We start from the raw sequence: 12,217 nt of genomic DNA on the forward strand, positions 1-12,217 counted from the left end.
AAAGGACGTGCGTACTAGCGTCTTTTTACGCTAGCAGCGTCGGCCCGACCCCCCTACGCCGGCGGCTGAATGGTTCCTCCCGCCGGCGCAGCGTCCGTCCAGCGTCGAGCTGACTGCGAAGCATGAAAGCCAGTCCGGCAGCGGTCGAAGTTGGGACGGGCGACACTCCCGCCGGATATTCCACCATAATAAGGCTATGTTTAGCGATAACGATAATATGAACAGAACCCCGTCTCTTCATTTGGCGCGCTTGTGTTGAGTAAGGAGGTTGTATATGCCGACAAAGTTGAGGACATAAAGGAAGACTTTGGTGTACGACATTGAACTACTCTCCCGATCCGCACCGAGGATGATTTTTGCTAATACTGGAAACTCACTGAGGACTCCGTACCCGCAAAACAGGTAAGTAACATTACGCTGATAATGACCACAAAATAGCGCGTACTAGGCGACTTTTCGACCTAATGTAGTTAGTTATTAGTGTCCATTTGCCGGCATTTTGTTAACCAGCGGTTTGTAACTAGTTCTTGTTTACATACATCATGTGAAATGATGCGTTCAGGTTCCTGCTCGGGATCCACATTGACTTTATATGATTTATGGGAGAGCGGGCTTTGGTCCAGGAGATTTTACTGAGGGAATGGTTTGTAATCGTTTGGCTGGAGTGGACAAATACCAGAAATCTGCCCCAGTGTTTCAGAATGGCAGACTCGACACACTGAACACTTTCAATTCTGAATTAGGAGATCATCATTTCACTGAATGTCAGTGAATTTTTCATGCTGGATTTGGGCCAGTGATAATTTTTATGACCATTTTATATACTCATCATACCACTATTAGCATGCAGTTAAAGATTTCCCTTGCATTTTTATCCTTTTAGATAATGTAATTGCCCACTGATGCGTTCAGGTTGTCCCAGTTGCATATGGATTTTAAGCTCCCCTTCAGCCAAAAGATTCCCAATAAGGCGTATTTACACCCGTTCATACTGTTATCCTGTGGCGAAGCCTCCATGGGCGAGGCCTGTTACTGGAAGCCCTGTGTATTATATGACAGGCTCAGCTGGTCTGGAGCTGGCTGATAAGATGCTGTCCTCTCCCCATCACACTCCTGCATCCTGTGTCAAAGGAATGAAACCAACATGCAGTCCCACAGTCAAGGAAAGTTGCACTTTCCAGTGCAGCTCCATGGTAGACCTTCTTATAAGTGTGGATGTGAAACCATTACTGGATATTGTTGTCACATATTTTACAGTTTAGACCACGACCTGCTTGTCAAATGAATGCATCCGAGACTGTAAAAAGGTTTAAAATGAAGTACAAATGCATCATAAATCTGTTATAAATCTAAAGGTTATGTTAAGTGAAGCAGACATAGAGGGTTTGCGGCATTATCCATTAAGTATTTTTATCAAAATTCCACTGAATATCTCTCAATCCCAAGACAGCTTGCCAGTCATTGCCATATGAACATCCATATGCATCTCAGTATGTTCTTAAAGCGTCCTGTGTGCGACCACATCTGTACTTCAAGCTGTACACTTGTGCTGATACCGGAACAGTTCCACGGGAACTGTAAGGCAGGCGTTCCAGATATAGGAATGCAGTAAAAACGTCAACTGTGGAGCCACGTTTCCATGTGTTAGCCTCAGAATTAGCATTTTGTGACAATTTTGAACATCGGTCACGTCTATTTCTTACAGTTACTTGAGAGTGATGTCATACACTTCAGTCTTATCATAATCTCTGTCCAGATAACATGTTAACTCTGGGATTTTTTTGTCCTCCAAATATGCCGACGAGGGCAGGTAGATGTGGACAGTTGTCTGCAGCAGAGAGTAGGTCAAATTAGTTTTATGGTGGTGGTTGGGGGGTGGGCGGGTGAGACACACAAGAGAGGATCCTCCAGACAGGAGTCCAGACTCGGGTTGCTCAATCATGTCAGCGCCTCATGCTTTGGATTCCATTGGCTTCCTCTCAGCTTGAGATTCCTCAGAGAAAGGGGTAACGGGGGATAATCAGCCTCCTATCCAAAAAGAGAAGGAAAATCCCTGGATGGAAGAGTTCTCTGTTGGCCGTGACATCTATCTTTGTAGGCGTGAAGAACGAAATGAGGCCGCTGCAGAGTTTTATCCTCCCCGCAGTGTCCGGCAGCTGCCCGAAGAGCACGAGACAGAATAAAACCGACTAGCATCAGTCATACACAACGACCCTGAGCAGAGTCTCATTAATTGAAGATGATACGATACGTGGCAGCGCCCCGGAGGGGACCAGTCATGTTGACCTGCAAATATCTAATTTGACACCCCTGCGGGGGTGTGCCATGGGTTTGACACTTATGTCAGACCTACAGGCCCCCGTGGACCCTGATTGTGCTGACTGGGAAGCTTGGATGGAGATTGGTCTGCAGGATGGGGTCCCTGCGCCGGACACAACATCAATGACAGGCTGTCCACCTTATGTGGCCATATTCATGTCCATTCCGTGTCGATAGAAATAGTCACCGTGATAGGGTTTGCCGGACAGTTTACGTGTGTGACAGACAGCCTCATGTAACGCTGCGAATCAATAGTTTTACATGACCAGTCAATCAAATGATGTTGATGATGTGACGTGCCCGCTGCTACTGGCTGCTGTTTCCCGCATCTAGTTTTTTGTTCTTGCCGTTGATGTAGCATTTAGCATCTGAAGTAGCCTTGTGGAGACAGCAGACTGGCAGAAACCTTACTGCAGATAAACGTTGTTTCTCTGACTCTGATTGGTCACAGAGTGACTTCTTCAGGGGCAGTCGGCTCGCTGATTCCATTCAAATCAGCCCAACCCCATAGTAGTGTGTGTGTGTGGGTGTGTGTGTGCGCTCCTGTGTTAATACGTAAATCACTGTGTGTCACAACATTCACTCTTGGGTGTAGTCGCAAATGCCGCAAGGAACAATACCTTTAAATGGCAGCCCAGCGTGCGCTCAGACTCACCCCGACCGCTGATGTGTTTCCCCCTCTGCGCTCCAGCCACCTGTTACCTTACTGTCACAGCCGATGGCTCCGCCCAGCCCCCAGCACCAACAACAGCAGCAGCAGCTAGCAGCAGCACTGCAGGCTGGGAGCAGCTCAGTAAAACCAACCTCTACATCCGCGGCTTGTCCCCCGTCAACGACGGACCATGACCTGGTCAAACTCTGTCAGCCGTGAGTACCCCGCACTTCCTCTCTCATCGTTATCTGCTATTGATCAGCCATTGATTGTCCACTTTCAGTTTGCAGCCACAGTCACATATGGACCGGTGAAGTGCTTAGTTTCTTTGTGTGTGTGTGTGTCTGTGTGTGGGTTTTTTCTTTTTTTTTTTAAAGGTCAAATCTGCTGCTGCTAACGTTCCGTGATGGAAGATCAGACAGTGTGTTTGTGGCAATTTTTCTGGTATTTATCCGACACGGAATGATCTGACCTGAAATAAAACCCGGCGTGTCAGCTGTGACGCATTAATTGCAGGATGTGTTTGAATATGAAATGAAATACTGTGCTGACGACAGACCACACGTGACGTGGTGGAGATGATGAGGTACCTAACAGCATGCGGCTAACGCAGCGCCGGTTTTCATACATCATTTGTTGGGGGGAGCAGACAGAGACCGATGACACTCACGGCTTCTCCGCTGCGCACAGAATGCAGGGAAAAGAGAGGCCATCCTGGTGTTTCTCCTCAGGCCATGTGCTGCCAACTACAGTCAATACAGTGTTTATATGGGACCAACATTTTTTCTATGCACAAACAAACCACCGGATATTTAGAAATGTATACCTACATATATGCATATGTACGGAATAATAATACACACTTTTGACTGCATTTTGAACATCTAGAGTAGCTGCACATGAATTGAGAGTAAATTTGTTCAGAAAAGGTCACACTTTCACTCAGTGTAGCAATTAGCTGCTGTTGAATATCATCCTGTCTGCCTGCAGGGGACATCAGCGCTCGTATTACCGCCGTTAAATGTATTCTAGTCATACGGCTGTTCACACTGTGGGAAATACACAGTTTATCAGGACATAGTGTTCATGTTATTGAATCAAGCAGCTGGTGTGCCCCTAAAAACACCAACAGTTGGTCGCTGTGTTGGATTTGACATGAAAAATTCAAATGTTGACGTGTCTCTGGTGCGTACTGTTTTTCATTCAGCGGAGGCGCTCAAATGGTGGGGATTTTCAGCACCACATGGGAAACCACTTCCTGTGTCACATACCATTACAGTGATGTCATCGATTTGTTGCTTCACCCTCCCTCTCTGTGTGCTTTACAACCGGCTCTGTCTGCTGCGCCATCCAGCTCACAGAAACCTGGTCTTTCTGTTTCCCTCCTAGGTACGGCAAAATTGTGTCAACAAAGGCCATCCTGGACAAGACTACAAACAAGTGCAAAGGTGTGAACGCCCTCGCCCCCCAAGTATAAAGAAGTCACTTTTGTCCCTCCCAAAGCTGGAGTTGTCCGCAGCTGATCTGTAAAAGTCAGCAAAGAGACAGAGAGGCTGTGGCGCGGTTCCACTGCCTCCAGGGGCAGACTCCTCCTCCTTCTCCTTAGACGTATGGATCGTCTTGAGCGCTGAGAGTATTCTAAGAATACTGTTTCTACTGTTTTCTACTGACACTGTTACCAAGGGCTGAATGGTTTGAGGGGGAAAAAAATCTAATTGCGATTCAACTTCAGTATCTGTGTAACAGATATGAAACATGTCATGAAGCGTTAGCACACGCTGAGGTTGTTGATTTTAATCAGCACGGAACATTGAACAATCCAACACAAAGTGTGTGTTACGTGTTACAAGTGTGTGTGTGTTAAGGTGAAGTCATTTCCGAGAGAAAACTGTGAGAGAAAAGACGGTCGCCCCACTTAACTTTCAGCCTCAACTGTTGCTAACGTCACCCCCATGGTTGCAGGCTGTCGGGCGAGTCTCTTCTGATTGGTTAATACCAGTGCACCAGGGTACCAAAAAAAGTCTGATATAATGTTCTTTTCAATCCAGATTGTCCACGATTGACCATAAGACTCCAGAGCTGAAAGGGCCCCAACATATCCACCATTATTAAGTGTGAATAGGTTAAAAAATAGTCGCCTCGGTAGGGCCAGGGCACTATGGCTGCACCCCCGTTTGTACCCCCCAGAACAAAGAGCCGACCCGAGCCGTCACACTGGGATTTGCGTCCTCAGCTCTTTTGTTGCCTCTTCTTCCACACACACACCACACACACACACACACCCACACAGGGCTACTGTCTATTCATGCAACGAGCAGCAGTAAGAGTCGTCTGCTAGTATTTGTGGCCCAACTGTCCCGCTTGTGTCCTCAGGATACGGCTTTGTGGACTTTGACAGCCCGGCTGCGGGCTCAGAAAGCTGTGGCCGCCCTGAAGACCACTGGTGTGCAAGCTCAGATGGCAAAGGTGAGGACCCAACTCATCTCCACACCGCTCACCCAGTCGCTCTGACCCCCCCTCTGTCATTGTGGCAGGAGAGTGCAGGAGAGGTATCCTCCCGCCCGCAGGGTTTGTTTCTCCCCAGCGCGTCGGTCTAAAAACACACACACATATATATATATATAATATATATATATAGCATATATACAGTTATGGACGTGGTCAAATATTGTGTTGTGTCATTTCAGCTGAAGGTGTTTGACGTGTTTGTTTCAGGCATAAAAATAAGAGGGATCATCAGACTCATAAAGTCCTTTCCCGTTGTCTATAGATCGTATAAAATCAGCCTCATATAGACGGGGTCATTACATCTGCCAGGGAAAGTAAGGAGAAGTGAAGTTTCATCCACTGTCGGATCCCTAACGACACCGCCCCAGTGAATCACATGGGCCTTTAAAACCACCACCCGGCAATGACATCACCAGCTGCCGTGTTCCCGTGGAAAACCAGCTCAACGTATTCACAACAAAAAAAAACTGAAATGTGTCACAAAAAACAGCCGGCCATCCAGTCTGCACACAAAAACAGATCTGTTACAAATTACTTTTCAGCTTTCACATTGAACTGCATCTGACTCCCGATAAAAAAAACGTGCACGTGTTGTGTGACGTTTTACAAACCAGCAATGACAGGGGCGTGTGCTTGTTCATCGGACTCGTTTTCATTTGAAAAAGAAAACCTGTTTGACTCCTGTTACAAACGAACCAGGATGGATTTCTCTCTGATGACTGTTCATACAGGCTTCCTAAGTTAGTCACTGTGTGTGTGTGTGTGTGTGTGGTGCGTGCGTGCGTGCGTGCGTGCGTGCACATGTGCCTGCTTATACAGTAACAGTGCTCATTTTTCTTGTAAAGTACTTTGAGTGTGAAATGTTCTGTACAAATATAAGAATACTACTCCTACTCGTATTAGAAGGCGTGTGCTCAGACTGACCTCTCCAAAAAACGTACAGGAAGGTTTTCTGTGTCAAACCGACAACAAATAGCGGTCATCGCTGCCAGCGCTTAGTGATCATTTCCAGTGTAAAGCCCTGTGAAGTCATCCTCTGCAGCACTTGTACACAGACATCAACCTCAGAGGAGGAAGTAAATCTTTATGTGTCGTTATGGTAACGGGAACAATTTGGGGAAATTAGTTCCCATACAGCGCTGAGGCAAGAACCCTTGACCTCATTTCCCTGTCTGGGGATCTGTGGAGCTTCCTGACATGCCTCTGTGCACCCGTTTGAGGTTTTTAATTAAAACAGAGCAGCTCTGAGGGGGCATGCCTAAGTTTAATCTTTCTATTGTGGAAGGTCGGTTTCCATTATAAAGTGTGAGCCTTTGGTCCGCCTTTACTCTCGGTATCGCTAAAGATTGCTTGGGCTTAATGGACTCTGTGACAAATGTCCTGCTTCCTCTTTCTCTCCTTTAATCTGTCTTGGGCTCCCGGTGACAGGTTCTTCATCATTATTATTTCGGAGGCAGGTGGTGGGAAGACGCCGTAGAAGACGTTCTCTTTCTTCCCCACCTGCTCATTTCGATGACCTCTTGTGATACCTGAGTATACGTTCCCCTTTTTCCCCAGATAACCTGAACTGAGTCTGGTAATTTGCTTGTATTGAAGAGGTCGTTGTTGGAGGGAAAGCGGTAAAAATGGTGAATTTCATGAAGCTGGATGAAATTCACAGGGGACCAGTGTTAAGATCAAACTGCCTTCTTTGGAGGTATGTGCAGAAACTAGTTGATTCATTAGACCTGGCAAACCAGACATAACCAGACCTACATCACACACTGTTGGCAGGGCTCGACATGAGGGGGCGGGGGTTAACGGTTGGAGGATGGAGCTCCAACCAATCAGGGCAAAGAAGAAGGTGACGTAGTCTGAGCGACGGAAAAAGAGTCCATGGGAAGTGTTGGCGTATGGAGTTTTGTGGAAAAGCTTCCTGTAAACCAACAAATGTTCAGGGAATGGAGGCCAACGACTGTTGACGTGTGTCCACAAGGAAGAGGAGGATTAGTTGTTCATTCGTCACTCTTTTTAACTCCAAAGTCTGCTGTTCTCCAGCCCGCCCACCGACTCTCTACACCATGTGATTGGTTGAAACCAGAGCTTGCATTTTGCGGCTCATGAGCTAACGATGGTCTCCTAGAGGGAACCGTGATGCTAGCAGAGTAAAGTACCTCAGTGAGAAAAACAAGTTGTTTGTTCTTATGTTAGTTCTTGACTCTGGGACACGGAATAAAAAACAGTAAAGTCGGTTTTGTATAAATCACATCAGTACTTCCTTACTCTACTGTGTAGTTTATATTCCACTCTCTCATTTATTCTCTGCACACGATAGCACACGTGCTTTTTCTATATGCAATGACCATAAAGTAGAATCTAATCCAACTTGAAAAAGATGGGAGATGGCGTCATATTTGTCAGTAAGTATTTGAACATACCTTTGTCATATTTCCCAATGCAGCGACCACCGATGGTTTTAGAACGCCGAGATCCCCAAGTGCACTTTTTGTTTTTTTTGTTTGCGTCTCAGGAGGGTCTTAGAAACATGTGAACATATCATACCGGTTTCAACCGTTTCATCCACAATCACAGGAAATATGAGAAAACAACGTCCACATCTGGATATATTTTTGACAATAATATCCATTTCATGTTCATCTTGTGTTGTATATTTATTTAATAGGGAACAGCAGCATCATACACCATGTGTTAAACTGCTGCTGCTTCTGTGTTTTATTTAATAGGTTGTTTTGAGTTAGATACTTTTTGTTTTTATTCATGCATAGTTTTAACTTTTTTGCACCAAAAAAACCCCCAAAAATCCATTTCAGGAGATATTATATGTGAGCGCTCTGAGTGTTGTGTGTAATCCTATTAGAAGACACAACAGACAAACAAACATGAAACAAAAACCTCCTTGGTGGCTGTAACAAGGTCGGAATTAATGATGAGGAAAAAAAAAAGCAATCAGGCTCCCGCATTAACAATTCATTAGTTGCCACCCCAGGGGTCATTCCAGTGACATTTGGTGAAATAAGACTGTTTGGAACCCGGTCTGTGTATGTTTCTGAGCGTAACCATGCATATGATTGTATTGTGAGAGTGTGGAGTGTCACGGAAGGTCTCCTGCGGTCTTTGGGGGTGTTAAGGTGCTGAGACACGTCCCTGTATCCCCCCCACCCCCACCCCCGCCCCCCATCCCTCTGATTGAATACCTTCCCCAGGTGTTTATTGCGGCTCCCGGCGGGTGGCCTCTTCATTATCCTCTAATGGTGAAATGTGTGTTTTTTCTGTCGGTGTGTTACTTTGGCAGTCGGCTCCTGTCTCGGGAGCACGGAGCTGGTGAATATTAATGGAGAGCAGCTCCCCAGAGACCCACCGCTGGGTCTCATGTTTCTGCTGATACTATTAAAACACAGAGCCAAATCAGCTGATAGGAGCCTTAAGCCACTGTGACCTGCACTCATATCTATTCATCACTGCTGACACTCACCTTCCCATGACCTTTTGTCCCAATAAGCCCACCTCCATGTTCCATGTTACTCCATTTGGCCAGAGGTCCACGTCTCCCGCCCCGGTTCTTTTACATAACATGTTGACTCAGCGTGTTTGCGTGTGATTCACAAATGTTTTGGTGTTTCCAGTTGTGTTTGGAGGCATTTCCTGTTGTGTAATGACATTTCCTCAGTCTCCCTCTCACTCTCTTTTTACTCTCCACAGCAACAAGAACAAGACCCGACCAACTTGTACATCTCTAACCTGCCTCTGTCGATGGACGAGCAGGAGCTGGAGACCATGTTAAAACACTTTGGCCAGGTCATATCCACACGGATCTTGAGGGACTCCAGTGGGGCGAGCAGAGGAGTGGGGCTTCGCCAGGTCAGACACCTCTGTCATGTATCGTACGTAGGGCAGGAAATTTAGAATTTAGATCTTCTTCCAGAGCTGAAATACTACTACTACTACTACTGATACTACTACTACTACTACTACTAATAATAATAATAATATATATCGCAATATATTATGATGGATGTATTAATATATGATAAGAATTTAATGTATGAATATACAATAAATAAATAATAATAAATAGCAATATACTACTACTACTAATAATAATAATAAGAAGAAGAAATACAATTCAAAACAATCAAAAAATACAATTTAAAGAATAAAATAGCAAATTGGAAGATAAATCAAATAGAACATATAGAACATATTATAAAATCATATTTGTTTATCGTTTATATAATAAAAAAGTCACACAAAAAAAACTTTTGTATGGCACCTTTCATTCAACAGCTGCAGCTCTATAAAAGAGATTATAAAACAGAAAACTTTAAATCTCACAAAGACAAAATATGAATGAAATGATATTAAAACATCGAAAAGAGGCATGAAAAGCAGTAGAATGGAGATGCAGGACGTGAGCTGGTAAAAAAGCCCGTGTGGGAAAAATAGGGTTTTAGCTTTGTGTAGAAAACAGCATGTTTTCCCTGAAGTGTTGAAGTTATGAACCAGAAACGAACTTATAGCCAAAGGCAAGGGAAGAGGAAGGAACAAATATGACATGGAACACAGACCATGTTAACAAAAGATCAGATGGAACAAACTGAACGTACTTTCAAATACTTTCATAATGACCTCGGTGCCCTTGATGACAGTGGGAAACACTGGATTCCTGCTGGTGCAGCAGAATAACTCGACTGGAAGACTAGCGAGGCAGGTTGGGTGGTGAGATGCTCCTAGCGTTGTTTGGGGGGGTGTCATTGTTGGGCTGTTGTGTGTGACATCCCTGTTACTGACTCACGTCGTCCCTCTCTTCTGACACTTCAGGATGGAGTCAACAGAGAAATGTGACGCTGTGATTTCACACTTCAACGGAAAGTTTATCAAGACGTCAGCGTGTGTTCCTGGTAAGAGCCCTGCTCCTTACACACACACACACGCCGTGTCAGGCTGCAGATTAGTATGATGAGTAATGACAGGAATGTAAACTGAGCTGTACGGACGACACCCAAGAGTTCAGACGACTTTGTTCATCCCAAAGACCTCTCGGTTTTCACACCGACACGGACAACAATAATAAAACAACAACATACACACGAGATTATTTTAAAAAAACAAGTGCATCTAAAAGAGCACAGAGATGAGTTGGACGTTGTTTAGGCAAACATTCTATGAAAACACTCAGAACAGACTGAGCCGACACACGCTGCTGCGCATGTTTCTCATATAGTCGTATATAACCTGAAAATCAGAAAATCCGATTTTGCAAAATGTTCAAAACCTTTACTTGTGTTCGTCTGAGCTTTCACCAGAGGAGTGGACTAAATGACTACACTAACCCTGGATTTACACCGGCTGCGTGTGCGTTGCGTTTCGTCTCCGGTCCGTCTTTGCTCCGTCAGCGCGCTCCGTCCATTTACACCGGATGCGTTTCACCCTGCGTCGCGGCTCCGGTCCGCCGACAGTCACGTGACCGACAAGTTCGCGCGGTGAAAACACGTATAATCGCGCAAAACTTCATGTATGTGTGATGAATCCAGGAAGAAACACAAGTGTCTCCAGGTGGAGGACACAGAGGAGAGTCGGACTTACTGGCTGTTTGACTTTTTTTCTGTGTTTTTGTGCTTTTACCAGGAGAAAGTAGCTCGTTCGTAAATAAATACTCTTAATAAATGTACTGTGATGAAAGTTCTGGTGAAATAGTGTGAAATACGATCTGGCGTCAACGTCGAGCGTTTTATTGTGAAAAGTAACCGGATATTTATTTGTTTCTGTGTTGGACTTCCTGCCCCGCTCGATGGATTTTGTGCTAAATTTCTGCGTCTCAGCTCCCGGCATCCGTCAGAAATAGAACCTCTGCGTATTTTCGACGCAGCGCTCCGGACTCGACGAAGCTGAGACGGAGCGGAGACACAACGCAACGCAGTCGGTGTAAATGGACACATTGACTAGAATGGAAACGTATTTGATCCGGGCACCGTGCTGGATCGGAGACGCAACGCACACGCAGCCGGTGTAAATCCAGGGTTATAGATAGGTGGAGAACACACGTCTGAAAGGAAAGGAGGATGTGACATGTGGGGGATTTTATCATAAAATGTTTTATCATTCTGTTCAGCAGATGTTCAGATTCTGCTGAGTCATGATTCATGTTAGTGATCGAGCGTCTGAGATGTGTGACATCATTCCATCTAACCATCATTTGTTTGCATATTTTTCTCCCGGGTGAAGGATGTGAAAGGGAACTGAGTGTCTCTCTGACAGGGAGGGCGGGTTCTCAGGGATTCTAGAATGCTCCCTGGTCACCTCTAAGGGTTAAAAACACACAGCAGGGGATACAAGTTGTTCATCGCTCTGCTGACTGACTCCTGCTTCCAGCAGGAGGCTGTGAGCCCACTGAGCCCCAACACACACACACTCTTAAGCTTCGTAATTGGATTATTGGACAGAAATAGTCTCTTCTAGTTGTTCCTCCTTCAGGAAAGGGAGTGAATGACAGTGCCCACAGCTGCCAAATTAGATGTCTGTGTTCCCAGACGGGTTGACTGACTAATCAAAAGACTGTAGGACCAATACTGTGAACTGACTGAAGCCTTCTTCTATTTTGTCCCCATCTCTCTGCTTAGCGCCCCTAGAACCTCTGCTGTGCAAGTTTGCTGACGGTGGGCAGAAAAAGAGACAGAGTCAAAACAAATTTGCTCAGAACAGCCGAGCTTGGCTGAGAGACGGCGACTCCAGACTGGTGAG

General features: G+C 45.5%; 1 protein-coding gene across 1 annotated transcript; it reads left to right on the forward strand.

Moving 5' to 3' along the window:
- Positions 1-349: 349 nt before the first annotated feature.
- On the forward strand, positions 350-12,209 carry LOC144738660 (RNA-binding motif, single-stranded-interacting protein 2-like; the record flags this gene model as incomplete). The annotated part of the gene is given in 10 exon segments (XM_078621651.1): positions 350-406; positions 3,011-3,053; positions 3,056-3,141; positions 3,143-3,186; positions 4,361-4,419; positions 5,345-5,379; positions 5,381-5,437; positions 9,179-9,332; positions 10,294-10,377; positions 12,097-12,209. Coding segments are annotated over 10 exon segments (732 nt in total), but the record flags the coding sequence as incomplete, so codon positions are not given.
- Between the last annotated feature and the right edge of the window lie 8 nt (positions 12,210-12,217).

Source organism: Lampetra planeri, unplaced genomic scaffold (genome assembly GCF_965212315.1).
Source record: "Lampetra planeri unplaced genomic scaffold, kcLamPlan1.2.h2 scaffold_1113, whole genome shotgun sequence".
Classification (NCBI taxonomy): domain Eukaryota; kingdom Metazoa; phylum Chordata; class Hyperoartia; order Petromyzontiformes; family Petromyzontidae; genus Lampetra; species Lampetra planeri.